The sequence below is a fragment of the Corvus moneduloides genome, chromosome 16 (genome assembly GCF_009650955.1).
Source record: "Corvus moneduloides isolate bCorMon1 chromosome 16, bCorMon1.pri, whole genome shotgun sequence".
NCBI classification, from domain to species: Eukaryota; Metazoa; Chordata; class Aves; order Passeriformes; family Corvidae; genus Corvus; species Corvus moneduloides.
This window is the reverse complement of record NC_045491.1, coordinates 8,024,501-8,047,712: the sequence shown is the minus strand read 5'-3', so window position 1 is coordinate 8,047,712 and position 23,212 is coordinate 8,024,501. Positions and strand designations below refer to the sequence as shown.

Below are 23,212 nucleotides of genomic sequence, written 5' to 3'. Positions count from 1 at the left end.
TCCCTGGGTCTGATTGGCTGCTGGCGCGGCGCCGGGAGTTGATTGGTTGCGTTGCCGCCTGGCGCTGCTGGGAAATGTAGGTTTTTTTGTTCAGGCGACGCGGATTGGCTGCGGCTGCCGGCAAGATGGCGGCGTCCAGCGAGCGGTGCTGAGTGCGGTCGGGACAGGGTTGCTGTGTCGTCTGTCGCGATGTGGCGTAGCTGTCGCCGCCTGTGGTGGACCCACACCCCGCCTACCTGGCTCGCCCGACCGCCTCCTGCAGCTACCGGGAGCGGCTCGGTGGGGCCATGCGGGCGCCGGGCCTATGCCCCGCCGGCAGGTGAGGGCGCACCGGGGCGGCTCCAGCCCCGTTTGGAGAGGGGGGTCCTTCCCTGGGGACCTTATCCCGTAGCCAGCCAGGGCAGGGCTGGGATCGGCATGGCCTCACGGGGACCGCGCTCCCCACGGCCGGTGAGCGGCTCCGGTGCTGGGGTTCCCCCCACGCTCTTTTCTTTGCGTTAAGGGGTGTTTGGAGCGGGCAGAGTTCACTGGCAGCGTGGTCGAGTCCTCACTGAAGCAGTTTGTTACGCGTGTTTTTGTTGGGCTTTAGGGATTTTGAGGGAATGGGACTCACACGGGGAGGTTCAGGTATGTTCCTGCCCATGTATCCCATTCACAGACTTTGCTGGAATTGTGTGGGTTTGAGAACAGTAAAACTGATCTCACTTTGAGGTGAGGCTGCAGAGTCCCGGTGACTCATGGCAAGGTTTTGGGAGCCACTGATGAGCCCGGGGCTCCCCTGGGGTACACACACTTTAATCTGTTTTTAGAACTGTGCCTGAGGCGCTTTCTGAGGCCCCAAAGCTTGCAGGTCGCCGAGCCTGAGCACATCCTTCAATTTCCCCAGCGGGAATGTGCTTTTCTTAGCCTGGAATAGCAGACTTGCAGCCTGACCTGCTTGTTGTGCCCTTCACGAGGCACATTTATGGGTTTGGGATTTACAACCTGGTTGCTGTTGTCAAGGGAATGACTTGTGGATTCTTCCTGCCTTGTGGGAGGTATGTGAGCTTTTGGAATGTGTGTAATCCTGCTCTCAGGTGTTGGGAGTGCATGTAGGAGTGCTGGTAGCAAAGGAGGCTGCTCCTAAAATGAGACCTGAAGTTTCCTCAGGTCACCTTGCAGGTGGGGCAGGTATATTCCTGAGCTGGACTGGGATGTTTGGCCTGGAGGGAGTAGTGTCCTTCAGGGATTAATTTGTCCAATGTGACTGTAGTGGTAGAATCTGGAAGGGTTGAGCCTGAAGCGAAACTCCTGAGGAGTGGTGGGACAGGTCTGCTTGGGAAACCAGCCCTGTCACACTGAGGCAGCTGAGTGTGACCAGCCTGGCAGGAGTGTAGCTGGTTCTGTTTGCTCCCTGGCTGTGCACAGACACAGTGTGGTTGTCACCAGTTTCCTGGTGCTTCCCTGCTGAGTGGAGCTCACTGGAGCTCACAGCTTGGAAACTGTGGATGAAGGGCTGGATTTTTGTGGCCAGACCACTTTGACAGCACCAAAGCTCTGTCTGTTCTGAGCTGTGATGGGGAACAGGGGAAGGGGCTGAACGTTCTTTGTTTGCCCTCTGAACATTCTGTTTGCCCTCTATTTCTGTCCCTAGAGAGGAAGAGGTTCTACCAGAACGTGAGCATCTCGCAAGGGGAAGGTGAGTATGGCTGCCAGGATAGGATGGAGGGGCTGATCCCTGGGAGAGGTGTCACCACATCAGCATGGCACCTGCAGCCCAGGCTGTGTCAGTGGCGTGTTTGTCACCAGCTGCTGTGCCCCTTCCTCGTCTACAGCAAAGCTGCATGGTGGGAAGCAGCTTCCAAGACTAAGTGTATCCACGTGATGGTGGGAAACCTCAGTATTCCTGCTCCCTTGCTCCCGTCAGCTCCAGCTCTGAATCTGCTCCTGCTGTGGGGTTGTCTGTTGTTCCTTAGTGCCTGCTCCTCTTTGATTCCCCAGGATTTCTACTCTGATTCCCCAGGAGGCTTTGAAATAAACCTGGACCACCGGAAGCTGAAAACGCCCCAGGCCAAGCTCTTCACTGTCCCCAGCGAGGCCTTGGCCATTGCAGTGGCAACGGAATGGGATTCCCAGAAAGACACCATCAAGTTCTACACGATGCACCTGGTGAGCATGGCAGGGTGGGATGCTGAGACCTCCAAATGGTTTCAAAATTCAGAATGTGGAGGCAGCAGGTTGTGCTGCTCCTAATGAGCAGAAAGTTAGGACTTTCTCTGGGCTGGTTGGGTGCCTGTATAGAGGGAATCTGTGTCACTGGGGGGACTTGAGAAGGGGCTGGACAGTGTTATTGGGAATAGTGAGGGACAGAAGGAAACAGTGAACTCTGGAGCAGTCCATGAACTTTTTTCCCTTCTGCTTAATGGGTTGCTTCCAGGAATTCTGAAAGATTAGAGAAGATTCCTATTACATGAGCCATGCTGTGGCCCTGCGCCCCCTTTAGCTGCACCCCTTGGTTGTTCATCTGCCACAAATCTCTCTGCTTCTTCTTGACATTGTGCCATGGAAGCTACTGCTTCTCCAAGCCTTGAATAACAGCAGTTTCAACTGCCTTTATCCCCAGACCACTCTGTGCAACACGGCGCTGGACAATCCCACACAGCGAAACAAAACACAGCTGATCCGAGCAGCTGTGAAGTTCCTGGAGACAGACACAGTCTGGTACGAGATGGGGACCCAGCTGGGTTTTGGAAAGAGGGTTGGGGAAAGTGAGGGAAAACATCTGCTCTCACCCAGTCATGGCACGGCTCTGATCTGTGCTGGTTTTTGCCCGAGGGTTTGAATTAGTTTAGATCGCTCCTACATGTGCAAACCTGGTTGAAGTCTGCTCACCAAGAGAGGGAGAATGGGATCTGGTCCTCTGTTGAGCTCTGTTTTGGACACCTGCATGCTGGGCAAGGGTGGGAGCAGCAGGAAATGAAGGTCTTGGAGGAAAAAAAACATCTTTGAAAGGCCTGTGGGGATCTGTCAGCCAGTCCCTGGTACTCCTGTGCCAGTGCAGGCAGCTCAGGCTACTTGTGCCAGTCCCAAAATGCCCTTCATTCCTTAAAGTCCCTGTGGGCTGTAGGATCAAGCCTGTTCATGCCCAGGCTCCTGCCCCAGCCTCCACTGGCAGCTGCATAGTCCCTGTGGTGGGCTTCCCCCACCTGCCCTTGTGGCTTTGGTCAGACCAGGCTGGAGGCAGGGAATGCTGAGCTGAGCCACTGGGCAAGGAGAAGCAGGAGTGGCCCCACATAGAGTTCCAGTGGGATTTGTACCCTCCTCTAACTGCTAAACCTCTCTTCAGCCTATGGCCTGGGGCTGCCTGCAGTTTTCAATTGGCTGGTCCACTGCTCTGTTTTGTAGTAAGATAGAACTGTCCTTCCTAGAATAACAAAAAGCTCTGAATTTGGGGAAGAGTTGAGGGATTGTTCCCTGTCACTGCTGCCTGGGTGGACAGCAGGTCCCTGTTCCACTTGCTGTGGGTCTGGTGAGGTCAGTGTCCTTCCCAGAGGTGTGTCCCAGCCTGGGAGTGACCTTCCAGTGTGGTTTTGTTCTGTGGTGTCCCAGCTATCGTGTGGAGGAGCCTCCGGCCTTGGCAGAGCTGCAGAAGAATGAATGGGATCCTGTGGTCTCCTGGGCTGAGAAAAGGTGAGAGCTCAAAGGTGTTCCTGGCTGCTTAGGCCCTGCCCTGCTGAGCCCAGGAGCTCTGGTGCTTGTGACTGCCAGAGCCACAAGCTCTGTGAACCTTGGGCCTTTTCCCCGGGCTTTGCTAAGGGTTTGGAGGATCATTCCAGGTACAACGTGACAATTGGCTCCTCGACCAGCATCCTGGGGCCAAGCATTCCAGCCAGCACCAAGGAGACCTTCGTCAGCCATCTGGCATCCTACAACATGTGGGCCCTGCAAGGTGAGCAGGGCTGGGCCAAGAGCTCTCCGCTCAGGCTGGGCCAGTATGGAGGTGGTTCCTCTCCACAGGGCAGGAGAGTGACTGTAATGTTTTTCTTCTCCTGCTCTGAGTGTGGAGGTTTATCTTTTAAGTCTGCAGGCCAGGCCCTGACCTGCTTTTGTCACAAGCAGGGATTCTCTTCAGTGCCACTGGTGTTCAGGATCTGACTGTGCTGTCCCATGAGCTGTTTGCTCCACCTTAGCACAAATAACTTCTTTAATGCCAAACCTTCTAATGATTTAATCCCTAGCTTTGTTGTTACCAGGAAAAGAAATCAGGCTTAGTACTCCAAAGTGCCCACACTGTGCACTGTCCTCACTTTTTCATCCTTATATCCCACTTAATCTTGCCTGAATCATCTGAATGACACTGGAAGATAAAGAAATGAAGGGAGGTTTGCTTTACTCCAGACCTGAATGAGCAGCAGGCAGTGAAACCCACCAAAGACACAGAATGCTGGAGCCTGGATGGGTATCTTTTCCCTTTGCACAGGGAAGGATTGTGGCAGAATAAAAGGGGGTGGGGTCCAGGGCGTGGCCTTTGTCACTGCAGTGGCAGGGGCAGCACAATGCTCTGTGCCTGCTGTTAACCACAGATCCGAGTGCCCAGGTGCAGGTGGGAGGATCACTGGCCCTCCCTGAGGGGGTACCACAGCCTGCCTGTCTCTTCAGAGCGTGTGAAGATGCTGCTGTAACACTGCAGAAAACAGCCATGAATCTTGTTTGGTTTGGGTTATTCCCTTCCAGGTATAGAATTTGTAATCACCCAGCTGAAATCACTGATTCTGTCCATGAGCCTGATTGACAGGCACATTACAGTAGAGAAAGCTGTGCTTCTGTCTCGCCTGGAGGAAGAATACCAGGTAAATTATGTTACAAAACAGCCCTATAATTCAAATAGCAATAATCTCAGCATGACAAATGCATCCCCCACCACAAATAACTGGCAAGGGAAGTGCCTGCTATAGCAGGAGACGTTCCACTCCACCAGTCTCCCTGTCTGAGAGCGTTTGGAGCGTGCTGCTGCAGAGCAGCACCACAGGCGCAACAGCCCAGAGTGCTCCCAGGGCTGCCAGTTTCTTTTCACAGAGCCCAGATGGCTGCTTTTCTCCCTCTCTAATCTGAAGTGCAAAGTTGTGGCTGGCTTCTTTTGCTATGGGTTATCCAGCCTGGAGGCTTTGGTAGACACTGAGATACCAAGCTTGCTGGAAATTAGCCTGGTGTGAAACTCTCCCTGTCCCAAAAGTGGCTGAAGTTGGGAATCTTTTCATCTTCCTGTTAAGAGGCTTTGCCTCAGACGCCAGTACAGATGGAGCACATCCTCATCTGGAGATATCCCTGCCTCAGCAGTCGAAGATCAGCTCAGTTCTGGGAGGGGTTACCTGTGCTTCACAAACATGAGAGGGGAGGCTGAGAGTTGCTGAGGTGCTTTGAGTATTACCACGTTCCTCCTCTCCTTCAGATTCGGCGCTGGGGCAATGTGGAGTGGGCCCATGACTACGACCTGTGTGAGCTGCGTGCTCGCACTGCAGCTGGGACTCTCTTTGTTCACCTCTGCTCAGAGAGTTCGACTGTAAAACACAAGCTGTTGCAGGACTGAGGCAGCTGGGAAGGGCACAGGAAGAAAATGTCCAGCTGGGAATTGCTGGCCTGACCCAGCGGATGGTAGCCACCTTCCTGCCATTCCATTTTTCCTGGGATCAGCTTCATGTGCTGTGGTTTTGTGGGCAACTCTTCACTTGGATTGCCTGCTGCAGTGCAGCACACAAGGAGGAAAGGTCAAGGTGAGTTTCCTCTGAATCCCCAAGCCAGCAGCTCCATCCTTTCCTGGTGTCTGTAACTCATCAGAGGAGCTCCCATGGAAGAAACAGCTTCCTGGGCAGGGCACGGCACAGACATACCCAGCATATGCCACATGTCTTCATAGCTGCCAGCTCCTGACACACGCTTGTTATGGAAATCTGAAAACAGACTCCACTGCATCTGTTGTTCATCCCTCGGCGTGCCTGTCTGTAACACCAGGGTCTCTGTGTTCCATTAAAGACTTGCCCCTGTGAGGTACCAAAAGCTGCGTGTCTTTGTTTTAATCACCAAACTGTGGGGTGGGTCCTGAGCTGCCAGGTTGTGGGCAGGTGTTGGGATGGCTCCAGGCATTAAAAATCACAGACCAGAGCAGGCACTAACTACTGTATGAACAACTCCATGCAGCTGAGGAGGTAGCAAGGAGACAACTGTGTAGTCCTGGAGCAAGAGGGCTAAAACCTGGGCTGCAGCCATCTTCAGAAGCACAGAGCATGATTAGCTGAATCGGTGTTTGACAGGCAGCACCAGCCACAAGGTTTCTGAGACCTGCTCTGTCCCTGGTGTGCATACACGGCCACCCTCTCATTTAACCTTCCCACCTTCTCCTTGCTGCCTGCCTGGAGCAGCACCATCCTGGCCAGCACCACTCCTCAGAAGCTGCCCACAAGCGAGTGTGGCAGCGGCTGTCACCGAGCAAGGAGGGGAATTAATGACTCCTCGCTTGGCTGTCGTGAGCGGCGGCGCGTGAGCTCCTGTGGAACCACTGATTTCCCTTCCTGCTGGCTGGGGGCTGCTCTGCTCATGCTGCAGAAAGCCACTTGTGAGAAGGGGTGAGAAGATGAGGCTCCCAGGCATACAGAGCCCCTGCCAGCCTTGTGCTTGCTGAGCTGGAAACCTGCTGTTATCTTGGAGGTGGTTTGATGGAGTGCGCTCCTCTCCTGAGCTGCTGCCTCGTGCCAGCAGCTCACTGGTTCCTGCCACTGTGCTCACAGGTACTGAAGCTTTCAGGCATGATATGCTATGATGATTTGGTTCAATCAGCTCACAGCTGATCCATAACCCCTTGTGACCAGGTCTGAGTTGTCTGCAAGGGGTTCGTGCCAATGTGATGGAAGAGACAGGGCTTTGGGTGCTTTTCCAGAGTCAAGAAGCAGCTTTTATTTGCAGTTTATGGTGGGATGAAGAAATATGCATTTGGTCTGAAATGTCCCAGGCAGCTTGGGCATAGAGAGGCAGCTGTTCCTGCTGGGGGCTGTCCTGTGTGCCCCAGCCAAGGCAGCTGCCCAGCCCCTATTCCATAGGCTTCAGGATTCCTGTGTAATCCAGCTCCTTCTGCAGAGCACTGATGAAGCAAATGATCTTTCCGATACAGGCGCGGTTTCTGTCGCTCTCGGTTTGGAAAGCCTGGACAGATTGAAACCAAGCAGTGAATCTGCAGGCATGTCAAGGTCCCTGGAGCACAGAGAGCTCTAGCAAAGGTGTGGGAGCGTCTCTCCTCGAAGTGTCCCTGCCACTTGGGCCAGACCTGTCTGTGCCCCATCCCCCTGAGTGTGAGGGTCTCTTACCTTCTCTGTCACTGAGGTCTGCCACTGGTAGGTGTTGCAGAGCATGTCGCTCTCTCGCTTATCTATCTTCCGCAGGCGGATGCTGTGGGACATGTTGATGGCATTGACAGTGGTGTCTTTGTCCACAAGGAGCTGAGAGGTAACGTGACCAGATGAAAGGAGGGGGTGAGCACACAATGAACGAGCAGCACAGCAGTGCTCAGAGGGAGAAATCAGCCCTCTGTCTCAACCTGGCAAATCCCTACTCATCGGGATGAATCCAGGGCATTACCCTTGGCTTCGCTACAGTGTAATGGGGCATTATCCCTAGTACAGGTGGGGAAACTGAGGCAGCACCCTTGGCCCCACATGCTGGAACAGGGAGTTCTGTGCAGGCAGGGCTGCCGTGCAGCTGGTGTTGAAGCAAGGCTGTATATTCTCCAGCATGTCTGGAAATGGAAAATCACACTTGGAGGGATTCCCGCACTGCTGGTGCTGGCTGTAAATCTTCATTTTTGGAGAGTCCCAGCTTCTAATGGAAGCAGTGACTTCCCTCGTGGCTCTAAATAGAGGGTGGCTTCGCTAACCTGTAATGACTCTCCTCCTGCAGCCAAGTGCAGCTGTTGGACAAATGAATTCCCTTCTCTGGGGGAATGGATGGCAGTGAAGCAAAATGGGTGCGTGGCAGCAGTGCGGAACCGCCACCATCTGCACAGGCCATAAAGCAGGAGCTCCCCCGGGGCTCAGGGGTCTGGTTTGTGTCTGTCAGCTCTTGATTACCTGGAGTGACAGGGGGCTGGGATAATCTGGACAGAGCAAAACCACAGCTAATGCAAATTCAAGTAATTTAGCCACTAAATGAAGGAATAATGGAGGCAAAAAGGGCAGCAGCATTGCTGAGCGGAGCACTGCAACGATGTTGGTGCTTTTGGAAAGGCTCCTGGGATCTTTGCTAGCACAGCAAGACTGAGGGCTTGGTGGAAGTCTCCATTTCAAGTGTCATGTCCTACCTCCAGATCAGCTCATGGGCTCGGGAGCTCCAGGAGGGGATTTTGAAATCACTGAGGCAAACAGAGCCCCGGTGCAAGAAATTCAGAGCAGTGTTGGGATTCTGTTGAGGGAGCAGGGAGAGTCTGAACAAAACCAGCTGCGAGTGAGTACAGCAAATATGCTGCCTGAGTGCCTGGAAATCAGCCAGAGCAGTGAGTTGTGCTGGAGGCAGGAAAGAGATTTCCTCAGCACCTCTCCTGGGTTGCTGTCACCAGCTCTGGCACTGCCCAGGGAAACCTGCAGTGCACTTATCCCCTGTCCCAGTCAGTGGAGATGTCTGAAGGCACCACAGTTCAGCCAAGTGGCTGGACCCTCTAGGAAGGAGGTTATGCTGTGGTTCAGGTATGGCTCTGGCAGCACAGAGCCTCCTGGAAATCCTGTCCCTTCAGAGAAGAGGCTGTGGCCTCGTCTCCTTGCCAACTCCCTTGCAGGGATGAATTGTTTTGGTGCCCTCACCCTTCGAACATCATCTGGAAAATCCTCTTCAAGCTCACGGTTGTCCAGTTTCTCCAGGATGGCAAAGGTCATCTCCATCAGTTTTTCATGGTGTTGATTTTCCAGGTCCCGGCACTGGCTCAACGTACAGAACGTGGTTAAGGAAAAAGCTGACCACACCACTCATCTGTGGAGATTGAATGACCTCCTGTAACTGAGACTGACTGTCTGCACTGTGGGATTCTGCAGGAATGAGCCTGGCTGCTCCCAGGAGCTGCTGTGATGTCAGGATATCAGGATATACACTTTCAGTTCTTAATCACACATTGAGTCTCATCCTTACTGCCAAATATGACAGAGGACTGAGAGAGGACCTAGGTTTGCCAGGGAAATGGGAAGAGGTCTCCAGGTTAAAGCTAAGCCCTGAATGCAGTGCAATTATTTGCACCAGGCCAGCAGATTTCTAGATTTAAAGCAGTGTGACCTGACACTGAAGCACTTCAGCATTCTCATATAACTTTTTTTCAGTAGACATAAAAACCCCAAAAATGAACACCATTTAAAGACATTTCAACAAGAAGTGTAGATATTTCATTGGCTGCTGTGACAACAATGTACCTAGAAAACAGTCTAACCAGATTTTCCCTGTGTTTTGTCTTCTCTGCATGGAGAAGAAAGGAAGATTCCCAACAGGGTGAAAGCTGCCTAAATCCTACAGACTTTCAGCAGAGTAGAATTTGGATCTTTCTGTGCTCTCCAGAGTCTCCACATGAAGTGGCTGGGCACCTTAAATGACCGTTCCTCAAAGCTGGGAAAAGATATTTTCTGTTGATCAAAATAAAAAAAATAAAGTTTTTATACTGGTGGCTCATTTTTGGATTTAGAGGTGAGGTGTAGGTATATGACTGGGAGGTCCAGGCCAACATACTGTGAAAAGGATATATCCCTTGAATGTTTTCAATGAATGTTGATGCTATGACATCAATGCTTCTTTTAAAATCCTGTAACAGTTCCTTAACAGAGGGAAAAAGAGGAAATACCACAATGAAAACTTGCATAAACATAACAGGGAGTCAGGGAGTCTAGGAGGAATCTACAATTTATTGTAATTTGGACTCACTGCTGTTATTAGCACAGTCAGAAACTGAACTGCCTTGAGCATTTAAAGTGATTTCAAAGTGCTGCAAGATTTTCTTCCCTTCTTCAGGGACAGAAAATCAGAATCAGGAGGGAAGTTGACTGAATACTATCTTTACCCAGAGTCTGGAGTAAGCCAGGGCATCCTTTGTTACCCTCACCTAAGCAATGCCTGGAGAGGGCTGTATTCCCAAATCCTGCCATGCTGCAGCCTCCTTGTCTGTATGAAGAGCCTCTTGTTTGAAGCACAACCCCTTCCTGGGCTTTACTGCAGCTTTTAGTTTAGTCCTCAGGAATTAAAATTGCTGCTGCCTATTCCCTCTCTCAGAAATGGCTGATGGAGAATCTGTGAAGTGTTGCACTTAAATGTCTTGGTACCTAAATCCTGCAAATCCAGCAGGGCACACAGGGAGAAATGTTTCTGCTCATCCCATCAGTGACTGCAGATACGTGAGGGCCAACTCAGAAAACACTAAAAAGGCACAATCCTGATGCAGTGAGGATCCATTTTGAGCTGCTGCTTTCTGTGATCCACGCTCACAAAAGTACACTGCTGCACACAGGTCACAGCTCCTGCCTGCTCATTTTTAAACAGATTACTTTGGGTTTTTTCCTTCGATGAAGATGCACATTAGCAGCCCTGCCCTAGTTTTTGAGGAAAAGTCTGGGGAGGAAAAGGCAGCTATTATGCAAGCAAATGCAGCAAGCCGAGCAGGAATGTTTGTAATCTTATAGCAAAGATCAGCTTCAAAGAATGACACCTCTAGAATCCCAAATGCGTACACCCCATGCTATGCAGTGACTTGTGCACACCTAGAAAATGATTGAATGACCTCCCCTTATCTCCAGAAGTGTGGGGAATCAGCTTGGATAGATGAGAAGGACATACAAATCTGTTGTTAGGTATCCATGTCCAGGGCCTGATCTCACACTCATCAACTTCAAGCAGAGAAAGAATAAGATGAGGACAAAACCTTTTCCTGAGTGGAAGCCCTGTGCCCCCCCTTTGTGAGTATGCTGCTACACAGGGCTGCAGTGACAGAAAAGTGACCCCGCCACATTCTGGCTGTGAGGTCTCACAGGTGTGTGCTTGGCCCTCACCTCCAGGTCGTTGGATACCAGTGCTTCCAAGGTCATGAGTGCATCCCACAGCTGAAGGATGTCCTCCTTGCCCTCAGCTCGTTTAGACTCAGCAATATCGCCACTCCTGGCATTATAAATCTCATCCAGCCTCTAAACACAGAGATACGTGAATTGCTTATAGTTTGTGTTCAGCACTCCATTGCAATTTAATTAACTTGTTACTTGTGTGAGAGAAGTTTCTGCTGCTGATGAGCTGAAATGAAACGTGATGATTCAGGGAAGTCTCCAGATTTACCTTGGTGGTAGTCAACAGTGCTGAGCTTTGCTACTGCAAGAGGATTGGAAAAATTTTTCCTCATCCTCCACTCAGTAGAAGACTTTGCCCCTTCTATGCTTCCAACTTTGGTTCGCCTTCATTTCAAACAAAAAAAGAATAATATTTAATTCTTGACATTGCTGGCTGTGAAGAAGAAATTAACAATTGCTTCGGAGAAAGAAACGCAGGCCTAAATCCTGATGCACTTCCTTGCAAGGAGAATCTTGACTGACTTCCAGCAGGGTCAGGATTTAGTATTCTGAATATGGAATACCTATCATTGCCTGCCTCCCTCTTACAGCAAGGATTTATTGCCCTTCAGAATTATGTATTGACGTCACTTTTGTATCAGACAAGATTTATGTTTGCTTGGATAAAAAAAAAACCCTCTTGTGCTGAATGTGTTATTTTCAAGTCTGTTTAAAATCAGTTAACAATCAATTGTTTAAAAAAGGAGGAAAAATAGATATGTTTTATTATGACTAATCCACTTCTCCTGAGGGGGAATGGAAGGGGGTGAAGTAAACAATTCTGTTAAAAACCCTTGCCAAGGCTTGTGTCTGGAAATGGGGTGGATTACCCAAACTTTGCAGTGCTAGAAGGGGGAAGGGGAGAGCAAGGTGTCTTCTTCTCTAATGTAAACAAGTTAGGAGGCTCAAAAGGCTCCAGAGCCACTCAAGCTGCACCTCTGGGAGCAATAACTTCAAAGTTCAAGGCCTTTAATCCTCCATAACCAACTTCAGAGAGTGCAGTCATTTTACAGGTTACCCAAGTTTACATGAAAGGATTACAGCCAGACAAACAGCCCTAAGAACAGCCCACAGACTGCAGTCTGCTGGGGCCTCTGTGCCTTTTGAACTTCTCCAGCAATTTCCAATGATGGGGAAATGCTGTTAAAACACTGTGTTCAGTTTTGATACCAACTCCTCTAATATTTATAGGAAAACTGGCACGCTGACCCCTGCATCCTGTTTAGAGAATCACAGAATCTCAGAATGGTTTGGCTTGAGAAAGACCTTCAAGATCATCCAGTCACACCCCTGCCATGGGCAGGGACACCTTCCACTGTCCTGAGTTGCTCCAAGCCCTGTCCAACCTGGCCTGGGATACTTCCAGGGATGGGACATCCACAGCTTCTCTGGCCAACCTGTGCTAGGGCCTCACCATCTTCACAATGAGCAATTTCATCCTAATATTTAATCGAATTTCTTCCTAATGTCCCACCTAAGCCTTCCCTCCTTCATCTTAAGGCCATTCCCCCTTGTCACTCCATGCCCTTGCAGGCCAATCCATAGCTGAGCCTGTAGGTCGGACAGAGGTGAAGGGGTAAAATCTGGCCTCAGCTGTGTTTCTTTGGGTTTTGTTGCTGTTTCTTTGTTTTTGTAGGTTTTGCAGGGTTTGTTTTGCTGGTTTAGGGTTTTTTTTAATGGAAGATATAGTGAGAATTCAAGTGCAAGTTAACTAAATATTCATGTCAAACTTTTGGTTGGAACGAGATGATCTTTAAGGTCCCTTCCAACCCAAACTGTTCTGCGATTCTGTGACTCTGGTAGTGCTGCCAGCTCGTGTCCCAGCTAGAGCTGCTGGATGCAGATTTCCATCATGAGTCAGCAAGGTTCAAGGCCCCAGGAGCACAGTGACTCAGCAGCTGTCAGCCTGTGACAGGCACTGAAATAAAAGTGACCTGGTTTCCAGCGGGAGCCAGCGCTCGTGACTCTGCTGGTGTCAGTTGTCAGGGACTTGCTCTCTCAGCTGACAGTGTTACCAGGCTTTAGCCCTCCCTTATTTTTTTCTGTGGAAACAAAATCATGATCCATCTATTATACATGGTTAGAAAGGGATCCAGCTAGAACCTACGCCCTGAGTGGCCACAATGGGTGGCTGTAGCTGAGCAGAATGAAAAGAGAGAGCGTCTGCTTTAAATGACTGGAAATACATTAAAATAACTTTATCTAAATTTTTTTGGTTATAGTTCTTTGAGCTGTTGCTGAAAAAATGAACTGAAGCAGAAAATTACTTGAAAATAATCTGAATACTCTGCAATTTCCTTCCTTTTCTTCCCAATTTTTCAATGAAGGAAGAGCTACTGGAGGCTTCAAAAAGAAGGGGAGTGGCAGTAAATATCTATCTATCTATCTATCTCTTATAAATCAACTTTATAAAAAATATTTCAACTAAAAGAAAGGTTGAGCATTTCCATTTTCTTAAATATTGGTGACTTTTCTGGATGGGAAAAAAATAAGTAGAAACCCCCACCCTGTTTAGCTACAATTTTTCTTTAAACTATTGAAGGACCTTTACCTTTATAGATGATACTATTATGACATATTAATTTTGTTCTACACTGAATTTCCAGTATAGAAAAAGGCTGTGTTAGCTGGTTGTAGTTTGCCCAAAAGGTAGAAATTTCAATCCCCCTTTTTTTTTCCTACATAAATTATTAAAAACCTTTTCACATTATGTTAATGACATAGTATTAGCTAACAAAACAATTTTTCTGGCTGTAAATTTATGTTGTAAGAAACATATAAGGAAAGATCAGTGACTGAGCACTGGAAGAGGTTTCCCAGAGAGGCTGTGGAGTCTCCATCCTTGGAGATATTCACAGTCCTGAGCAGCCTGCTGTGGGTGGTCCTCCTTGACCGGGACCAGATGACTTGCAAAGATCCCTTCCACCCTCAGCCACCCTGTGATTCTGCCATTAGGGATCAAGTATTAATTCTCATTACAGCATTGTCAATCCAAAATAATATTCCTGATTTTAATTGATTTACCCCCATTTTCAGCGCAATTAAAAGCTGGTATATGCTGTAGAGAAATCATGTATCAAACAAACAAAAGCATAACATTACCCTTTGGTTCCGATTTTCAAAGTCTGAGATTATTCTCTTGCTTTCCTGCTGGTTGACTGTCAGAATTTCATGGAGTCTTTTGTAGAATTTTGAGACTTCAGCTTCTCGTTTTTCATACTCTTCCAGTCCATAGTTATATAGGTTCTCACAAACTGAGACAAACTCCTTCTTGTATGTGACAGCAGGGTCAAGGTTTTTTGCTTGTTCAGTGGAGCAACATGTTATGTTCCTTCTGCCTCTGCAAATCTGAGCAACAAGAGCTACAACCTATTTTTATGTGAACTCTGTGGTTCTTGCTGGGAGCTGCCAAATATTCTGTTTGGGGCAGGACTGGGTCACCCATTCACATTTTATGCATAAGATTTTGCTGCCTTAAGAGTATGGAGAAAGCTGTGGCAACTTGAGGGGGAAAAAAGCCTTGAGGAAGAGAAGAAAATACATTCACTTGTCTGATTCTTCTGACACAGCAGCAGAACGAAGCCTACAATCCTATCTGTCTTCACAAGTGTGAATACAGTGCCTGTGTAGTTAATAAATACAGCTCTGGAGCCCACAGCCAGAGCACAGAATAAACTACTGACTTGGTAGCATCGCAAAAATAACGTCAATTTTTCTTCTGCTATTATCTTGGCAATGGAATTGTTTCTGGAGTCTATTGTAGTTAAGCTGTGATGCATTTTTCCCCAACAGTGTAATGCAATTTTAAGGAAGGTCAAGTTACTGGCCTTGACAATACTCTATTAATCTGAATGAGAAAAGAAAAAAGAAAAAAAAGTGTCTGCTTTCTGCTCCCCTGTGTAGGAGCAATGATCAGAAAAATGTGCTGGCCTCGAAACTTCACGTTGCCAGTTCTGGCAGGTTGTGAGATATGTGACTTGTATCATTCTGATTAGTCTGTTCCTATCTCCTACCACTTCAATTTCAACATGATTTTAGCAACTGTGCTCTTACAATCTAACTGACAGAGATTTATCTTCCAGCTCATTTTAAACTTTAAGTGGATTCCAGACTTAAAGAAAGTACAAAGTCTTGATTCTTGAAGGGTCAGAAAAGGAGGCTACCAAAATCATGTTTGATTCAAGGGAAGGAAAAGGAATATGGTAATTACAACGGTGAGAATTTAAAACTCTGGGATCTCATGACCTGTTGGAGATAGAAACGAGTGGTTTTACAAATGGGATGTTTCAAGCTGGGCTGACCAGCTTGCCAGTAATATAAACCATTTGTCTGGAGCCCTTATATTTCACAAGATATCAAGCCTTAAAGCTGTCAGTGGTCTCACAGCCTTGCAGTGTAATTTTTGGTACCATTCCAAAATTGAACACAGACTGTCTTCAGATCTTAGATCAATGTAGCTTTCAGCTCTGGACAAAAGCAACAGATGAAGAGTCCCTGTGGATGCATTTCCTTCTTAACTCAAGGCATTACCTTTTAGCTGTAGGTATTCCAAACCCAGGAAGGATATGCCTGCAGCAGGTCCTCCACTTCAGGGAGGGAAGCCAGTTTGGCAACTTCTGTATCCTCTGCATACAGACTGTCAAACAGGAATGATCCATTCAGGTGCTCAACAAAGGCTGTCTTTGAAGAGAAACAGAGTAAAATAAGTACAATAAAGATGCCAGCCTGCTGCCAGTCCTCAGGATGTGTCTCTCCTATAAGCACCTCAGCAGCAGCAGAACATTGGTGCAGACACAGTTACATGAACGCAGCCGACACACCAACCAAGCCACGAAAGCACCTTGCAACTGGAGTGAAACCCATCCCAGGGGCTTTGCTGCTACAACTCTGTAGCCTAAGGACAGAAAACACTGTTTAATCTCAGATCACAGAATCATAAAATGGCTTGTGTTGAAAGGGACATTAAAGATCATCTCATTCCACCCCCCTGGCATGGGCAGGGACACCTTGCACTAGGCCAAGTTTCTCCAATCCCCACCCAACCTGGCTTGGAACACTTCAAGGATGGGGCATTCACAGCTTCTCTGGGTAACCTGTTCCAGTTGCCAATATAAGACATTGCCATATACAAACACTTATTGCAAGGCTATTAAGCCTTTCAGATAAGGACTTGGTGAACTTTGGGGAGGGACAAAGGGAAGAGTAGCAGGCGTCCTCCCTGGCACTAAACCACGAAACTTCAACCACTCTGATCTTCTAGAGGTCTGGAACACAGAGCCAGGCCACAGCTGAAAGCACCATTCCACCTGGTCTCACTTTCAGTCTGGTCACAGGACTACAGAGATCTCCAAAAGTCCTGGAGAGTTTAACCATAAAACTAATGAAAAGCTTAACTTAGTGTGAAGGAGAAAAAAAAAAAGTCACTTCCCCATGAAAATGTTAACATTTTCCTCAGACCTGTAATTTTCTTAATCTCTCGTCAGGCTGATAAACTCCCTGCGTATGATTTACTATTTAGCTTTGCAGGGTCTTTATCTGTAGTTTCATTGTTCAGACCAAAGAATTATGTTCCCCCACGTCATGTGTATTCCACAGCAGTTCCGGTTTTCATCCAAAAGATAGGATTCAGAGATCACAGAGATTAATCCAAGCCTTAGTTTTAGCAGAGTTGATGTTAACCTCTCATTAAATCTTCAAGCAGGGAAAAGACAAGTCAATATGTGTTGTGCTTCTTTCTCCTGAGACAAATACACAGCCAGCCAAAGAAACCTTACCTGGTGGTACTCCAGCTCTTTCTGCTTTGCCTGTTCTATCTCCTTCTGAGCAAGGGCCTGAGCCTCCTCTTGTTCCAATGGCATAGTAAGATCCTGATACTTTAAAACTGCAGCTTGCCTCTGAGAAATAGAAATAAAATGTTTGTATCGGATTATACAACATTGCTCAACAAGTCAGGGCATAAGCAACTGATCTATCTAGAACATGCACCAGAGCGGCATCTGCATCTCCATTTCCTCATGGGCTTTTTATTAAACTACTTATGAAGTTTCTAATCTAATCCTCATCCCATTTTTTGCTGGTATATTACTCTGTTTCTGCATTCAATACATCTGAGATAATTCAGTCCCAGGAAGCTTTTCTCTCTCCATTTTCTCATCTTTAGAGTTTTGGTTTTTTTCCTCTTTTAGCAGGAAGTTCTATTTTGACTTCTAGAATTTGAGCTCCAATTTGATCAGTCAGTGAGGTTAATACATTTTCTAGGGAGAAGAAGGCTCTTTGGAGGAGTGGATGGCAAGGTAGTACCAGGGGCAAGAACCTCATTAGCTTGAAACTGAAGCTTGACAAATTTAAGTATACAATTCTCTGACGTCCCTGATGAGCAGGGACTGTATTCCATGACCTGGAAAGCCCTTCCAGTCCTATGGTAAGAGCAATGTGTATTCCAAGTACAGCTCCTGCTCTGTGCCAAGCAAATTTACAATTAACCATGTTCTTTGGTTACTAAAAAAAAACCCTGAACAAAAACCCCTGTCTTTGTTCCTTTCAGCCCTGGGATGATGCAGCAGTTCCACAGGTTACTGGTGAGGATGAACTGTCTTGTTCTCAGAAAACAAGAGTGGGAAGTGCATCCAGGCACCTGCTTGCCTGGATAGTCTGTCAGTCTGCTACTGAAACAAATCACTCTGTGAGCAGCAGGACCACCAAGGCTCCTTCCCCCTGGATCCATGTCTCAAGACTGATTTCCTCTGAGATTCTCTAAGAAGACTTGCACTCACACTGCAGCCTCTCTGTGGCAACATGAACCAGGCCCCTCTCCCACACACAGCTGCTGATTTTCACAAAATCTGTGAAGACATCATGCTTCTGACACCTCTGCCTCTCTGTCAGATTTGACAGAATTTGGCCTACAGGTTCACAGCTGTTATGTGGAAGCAGAGTAAACACTGTGTGTTTCTGTGAGCCTGATTTCTGCAGGGAACCTGCCCCCAGTGCTGGGATATTGCTGGCACACCAACAAAGCAAAATCTCTGTAAGATGCTGTTGTCTGATTTCCCAATCAGGGAATGCAGAAATCTCACCGTGGAGTCTCTCACAAGTTTGAAGTCCAAGTACACCAGGCTTGGAAGATGAGCAACAACAAACAGCGTGTAGTGCTCTTTGTTGCAGAAAGGGTTCCCACTGAGGTTCAGAGTCCGTAGGTTTTTTAACCTCCTGAGGTAGACAACCTGTGCCAAAGGGAAAGAGCTCTGTATTTCCCAGTGCTGGGGAAACACAGCCCTGGAATTTATTGCTTTTATTACAGTTAAGTTGCAATCTGTATTCTGCTCCGCTGCCAAATTCACACGACAGTCAATTATGAGTTTCTAATGGTTTTGGAAAAGAAAATACTTAAGTTCACATTGGAAATTATCTAGACAATGGGTGGAGAGAGAGAAGGCTGACGGGGTGCACAAATCACAGATCTTAAATTGCTACGATGCCCTCAAAAGAACTCCAAATAAATCCTAGTCTCTTCCCTTTTCTCATATGTAGCCACTTATTCCTTTTCTAGCTTTCATGAGAGCCAATAGGAATTTTGCCATGGCTGAGAGCAGTCACAGAACTGGGCCCCCACAAGTCAATAATCTAAAAGAAAAATGGCTGCAGCAAGCACTTAACACCAGGACAGAGGACCAAAACCATAGCTCAGAAATACTTTGAAATCCTGAAGAGAATTTCATCAGCTAAGGAGGGGCTTGGACACAATGGCAAATGCCAGTTTTAGAATATCTGATCCTTCGACAGGGAATATTTGCAAAGCCAGGGAACACTCACATCTTCCAGAATGGACAGGTTATTCTTCCCTACAGAGAAAATCTGCAGCTCTTGCAATGCGTCCATGTGCTCAAGTTTAGATATTCTGTTACTGTAGAGACTGAGGTCCTGCAGTTTGACAAGGGTATCCAGGCCCTCAATTACTTCAATATTGTTGAAGGACAGGTCTGGGGAAGAGTTTAGAAATCAAACATTACATTATTTCTTGCAGAACACCCTGATTCTGCCCTTGCAGTTAGTTCTGGATGTAGGAGTTTATGTACAGATTTTTCTCAGGGGTGGTCAGTGTCCCACAGGAAAGGCTCAGCATTAAATCATCCTCCATCCCGATCTCCTCCTTGCAATGGTCTGTGCAACTTTTAAATGAGAGAAAAAGCTGAAGTTAGTCCATGCAGAGTCCACATACACAGCCTGAAATGGACTTCTGCCTTACAGGGAAACACAAAAAAGGGGTGGGGAAATACCCTAAAGAGGGCAATTTCTGTGACAAATCTGACACCATCTTGTTTCTTGCAGACTCTGGCCTGCCACACCAATGCCACAGTTGTGGTCGTTCCTACAGGACCAAGATATGGCAGTTCCACATCAGCATAATTATGCAAAGGCTCACTTTAGCTGTTTCACTTATTGAAATATCCTCTTCTCCTGCCAGAACATCTCTCCTAACACCTACACTCACCATGACTAAGGGCAGGATTTGCCCTTGGGCTAGTACTGAGAAAGCCAAGAGTCCGAAAACAGTTTATGAGGTCTCTTGGGTGGCTGAGACACTCGTGTAGCAGCAGCTGAACCACTGCAGCCTTTGGGCAAAGGGAATATGTGAGTGTCTTTCAAAACACTCTGCTTACACTGTGGAGATCAGTTGGTGATTCACAAGTGCATCAGTCATCTGTGGAGCAGAACAGTGCAGACAACTGGGCGGAAGAACCCATTAGACATTTCACAATGTGCTTACAAGCTGAAGCCCTGCATGCTGAGGATATATTTAGAATTCCAACCAGCAGCATGGCTGCAGTTCCAGGGAATGGTCTAAGCTGTGCATCTGTGTAGCTGCAAGCAGTCACATAAGGATACAAGGATGGGCACTCCTTGGGACAACAATGACACCAAGCCCTTAAGGATACAGGGGTAAAGATGGTGGGTTGTAGGCTCTGGAATGCCTGCAGCAGCTTTGAAAACAAAATACAGGCTTCTAAATAACAGAGGTGTTTCCATAAATATTCCTGAAAGTCACCCTAAACACAATACAAATCTTGGAAACAACCTTGAAACCTCAGCTTCCTGTTCCTGCCACACCAAATGTATTAAACCCAGTTTTTAAACATTTGAAGGATTGTTTTGCAGCTCTGATACTCAGGCATTTTGACATTTGACAGTCAAATAAGGAGACACAGAGACAGCTGACAGCCTTCCCAGGGTAAGCTCCTATCAGTCGTGTTTGAGAAGGAAGGTGACATCGTGGTTTATCACAGATTGCTTTGCACCTGTGAAGGCATCCAACCTCCTATGCCTGTATCTCACCAAGCCATACAAGGTGAACCAGACTCTCCAGACCTTCTATCTTCTCAATGACGTTGTTGTCCAGCTGCAGTTTAGTCAGATTCTCTAATGGCCACAGATTATCAATCTGCAGGATACCTAAAGCCGCAGGAAAAAAAAGAAAATAAAAGAAAATTGCTTTTCATGTGAGACAGCTTCGTTTTAGCAGACACGCTGCCTTGCACAAGGAAAACACATCCAGTCTTGCCTCCAAAAGGATTTTCAGCGTGTGATGAGTGCCCTGGAGAGCTCAGAGGTGCACTGGCTGGACGAGATTTCAATGAAACAGCCCACTTAACCTCAGTGTCCTGCACCAGTGCACGCTGCTCATCAGTGAGGCCAACGAGGCGTGCAGGGGATGCTGACTATGGCCCTGCACTCCAGTGGCTTTATGAATCCTCTGCTAGGAGGCCTCGACCTTCATTTTCCTCTCCAGCTCCAAGCGGGAGGTTTGGGATGAGACTCTGCTTTTCTCTGCATTTGCAGTCTAGCAGTGCCCAGCCCCTGCTTTTGTAAATGACTCTCCTGCTCCCAGGATTCTCATCACAGGGGAAGAAGTTGGAGTCTACTCTTTCTGTGAAGGCTGCAGTTTAGAACTAATCAATATCCCTGCATTTAGTTTCCTCCAAAAACAGAATCACAAGGGCAGGCCGTTAGTCCCCACAGCAAAGCATCAGGACCAAGGTGACAGGAAATACAGAACATTCTCACTCCCATTTCTCTTTCCCCTGCAATGGCTTCCCCAAAGATTTCATCTGCTGTCCTGCTATCCTTATTTAATGAGGGCACAATAAACCAAGGAATTGTATGCACAAAATATTCACACAGTTCTGTATTTTGTATTTGCAAACAAATCTATGCAGGATCAGGTCAAGGGAGTCTTTTCTAAGAAAATCAACTCATACACACATTATTTTACTGGAGCACACAAAGAACAATCAACAGTAGATTTTTGCCTATGAAATTACCCCTCTCCCCCAAATACTCAAATATTGAGCCAAATGTTCTTCCTTTTCATTTTTTGAGTGCAAGTTTACAACAGGTTTGACAGTAGGAGGCAAGCTGTGGTAATGCTATGGATGACCAGAGAATGCCATCAGATTGGATTGTAATCACCATAATCTCCCAAACAGCTCTCCCATAATCACCAGCCGTGGCAGAGCCTACCCAGGGCTGGATTTGGCCACGTACCGAGGGGCCTAATAGGCCTGTGGCCTGTAGGTGTCAGCACAATATAAATGTTAAATGAGAACAGCAGTTGACAGTAAGAGTGGGAAGTGAAGCAGCTTTGAAGTTACCCACCAGCAAAAGCACCTGGCTCCCTCTGATGAAGCTACTTTGTACAGGTATGAGCAAAAGTCTAACTCCAGACATTAATTTTCACATAATAAATCCAAGCTAATAATGATTGCTTAATTGCCAGTTACCCACTTCATGCTTTATTCTATTACCTTCTAGCAAAAGAAGAGGGAAAATATGTATATATTCTGATACTCACTTTTAAAACTAAGCTGTAGCTCTGTCACAACCTTAAAGTTAGTATTTTCCACTCTGGCAAGATCTCCAAGGTCCTCTGGACACTTCTCTTCGATGGCTTTCTGAACCATTTCATCATCAATTATGTTTGGCTCAACATTACTGAAAAACTGACTCATTGTGAGACGGAATCAGCCTTAGATGACAGAAAAGAAAAAGAAATTATATCAGTACCTGGCTACTATTTCTAGCGATCCCAGAATCCCAAAATAGTTTGGGTTGGAAGGGACCTTCAAGATATCTCATTCCACCCCCTGCCATGGATAGGGACACCTTCCACCAGCCCAGGTTGCTTGAAGTCCCATCCAGCCTGGCCTTGGACACTTTCAGGGATGGGGAATCCACAACTTCTCTTGTCAGCCTATTCCAATGCTTGACAACCCTTTCAGTGAAGAAATTTTTCATGGAAATTTAAATATCACTAATGTTGCCCTGGGGGCAATGAGACTGTTGGGCTTTTTCGAAGTGTGCAGAGTTAATGAATCAGTGTGACAGACTTGAACTGTCAAACTTTTGCTTGCATAAGATGTTGATAATTACAGAGTAAGTTCTGATTGATTTTTGCATAGGACAGGAATAATAAATGTCAGAGTTCAGAGAGTTCTGTTTTCGTCATGGCATTTCACTAACAAACCAAACCCCTCTGTGGCCGAGGAGCAGCAGGCTCTGGATTTATCCATCTTTGACCTTCCTCTCCCACTTCCTTGTACAATCCCAGAACGGTTTAGGTTGGGAGAGACCTTAAAACCCATCCTGTTCCACCCCTGCCATGGGCAGGGACACCTTGCACTAGACCAGGTTGCTCCAATCCCCGTCCAACCTGTCCTTGAACACTCCCAGGGATGTGAACTCGTCCAGCGTCTCTTCAGTCAATGCCGGTTCTAACCACCCCTGCCCGGTGGGTGAGAAGAGGCCGCCGCCTCCCGCTCCCAGAACCCACCGAAGCCCAGATCCTGGCCCATCAGGCCTCTCACCCGCAGGTCCCCTGGGCTCTGGGTCGGTTCCCGGTTCCCGGTTCCCGGCCCCCACCCGCGCCTTGCCTCCCGTCGCTACGGAAGCACGGATGCGTTGCTAAGGGCGGTCACGTGAGAGACCCAGCCGCCAATGGGCGGGGAGTGGGTGGGAAGGCCAGCTACCAATCAGAGCGCGAGAAATCCGTGTCAGCCAATCAATGCCGGGACCATGCCCTCGAGACGGAGAGGTCTCGAATGATTGATGTTCCTTTTACCCAATAATGTTAC

At 47.6% G+C, this 23,212-nt stretch overlaps 2 protein-coding genes across 4 annotated transcripts; one reads left to right on the top strand and one right to left on the bottom strand.

Annotated features, from left to right (window-relative positions):
• Positions 1-51: 51 nt before the first annotated feature.
• ATPAF2 (ATP synthase mitochondrial F1 complex assembly factor 2) lies at positions 52-6,033 on the top strand (the record flags this gene model as incomplete). Its single annotated transcript, XM_032126356.1, has 8 exons — positions 52-319; positions 1,634-1,678; positions 2,003-2,148; positions 2,603-2,700; positions 3,589-3,669; positions 3,816-3,928; positions 4,714-4,829; positions 5,429-6,033. Coding segments are annotated over 8 exons (1,005 nt in total), but the record flags the coding sequence as incomplete, so codon positions are not given.
• Positions 5,676-23,032, bottom strand: DRC3 (dynein regulatory complex subunit 3). 3 transcript variants are annotated; one of them, XM_032125981.1, is made up of 13 exons: positions 22,946-23,031; positions 21,934-22,107; positions 20,418-20,534; positions 18,897-19,063; positions 18,161-18,307; positions 16,859-16,978; positions 15,652-15,764; positions 14,187-14,361; positions 11,037-11,168; positions 9,741-9,811; positions 8,820-8,943; positions 7,335-7,466; positions 6,894-7,173 (listed from the first exon to the last, which is right to left on the bottom strand). In XM_032125981.1, exons 2-13 carry the CDS (start codon positions 22,088-22,090, stop codon positions 7,060-7,062), a joined length of 1,569 nt encoding a protein of 522 aa, XP_031981872.1. In that variant the 5' UTR covers positions 22,091-22,107; positions 22,946-23,031; the 3' UTR covers positions 6,894-7,059. The 3 variants fall into 3 exon arrangements, with proteins under 3 accessions (XP_031981873.1, XP_031981872.1, XP_031981874.1); XM_032125982.1 differs by lacking the exon at positions 22,946-23,031 and having other exon boundaries at positions 5,676-7,173; positions 21,934-22,090; XM_032125983.1 differs by lacking the exon at positions 18,161-18,307 and having other exon boundaries at positions 22,946-23,032.
• Between the last annotated feature and the right edge of the window lie 180 nt (positions 23,033-23,212).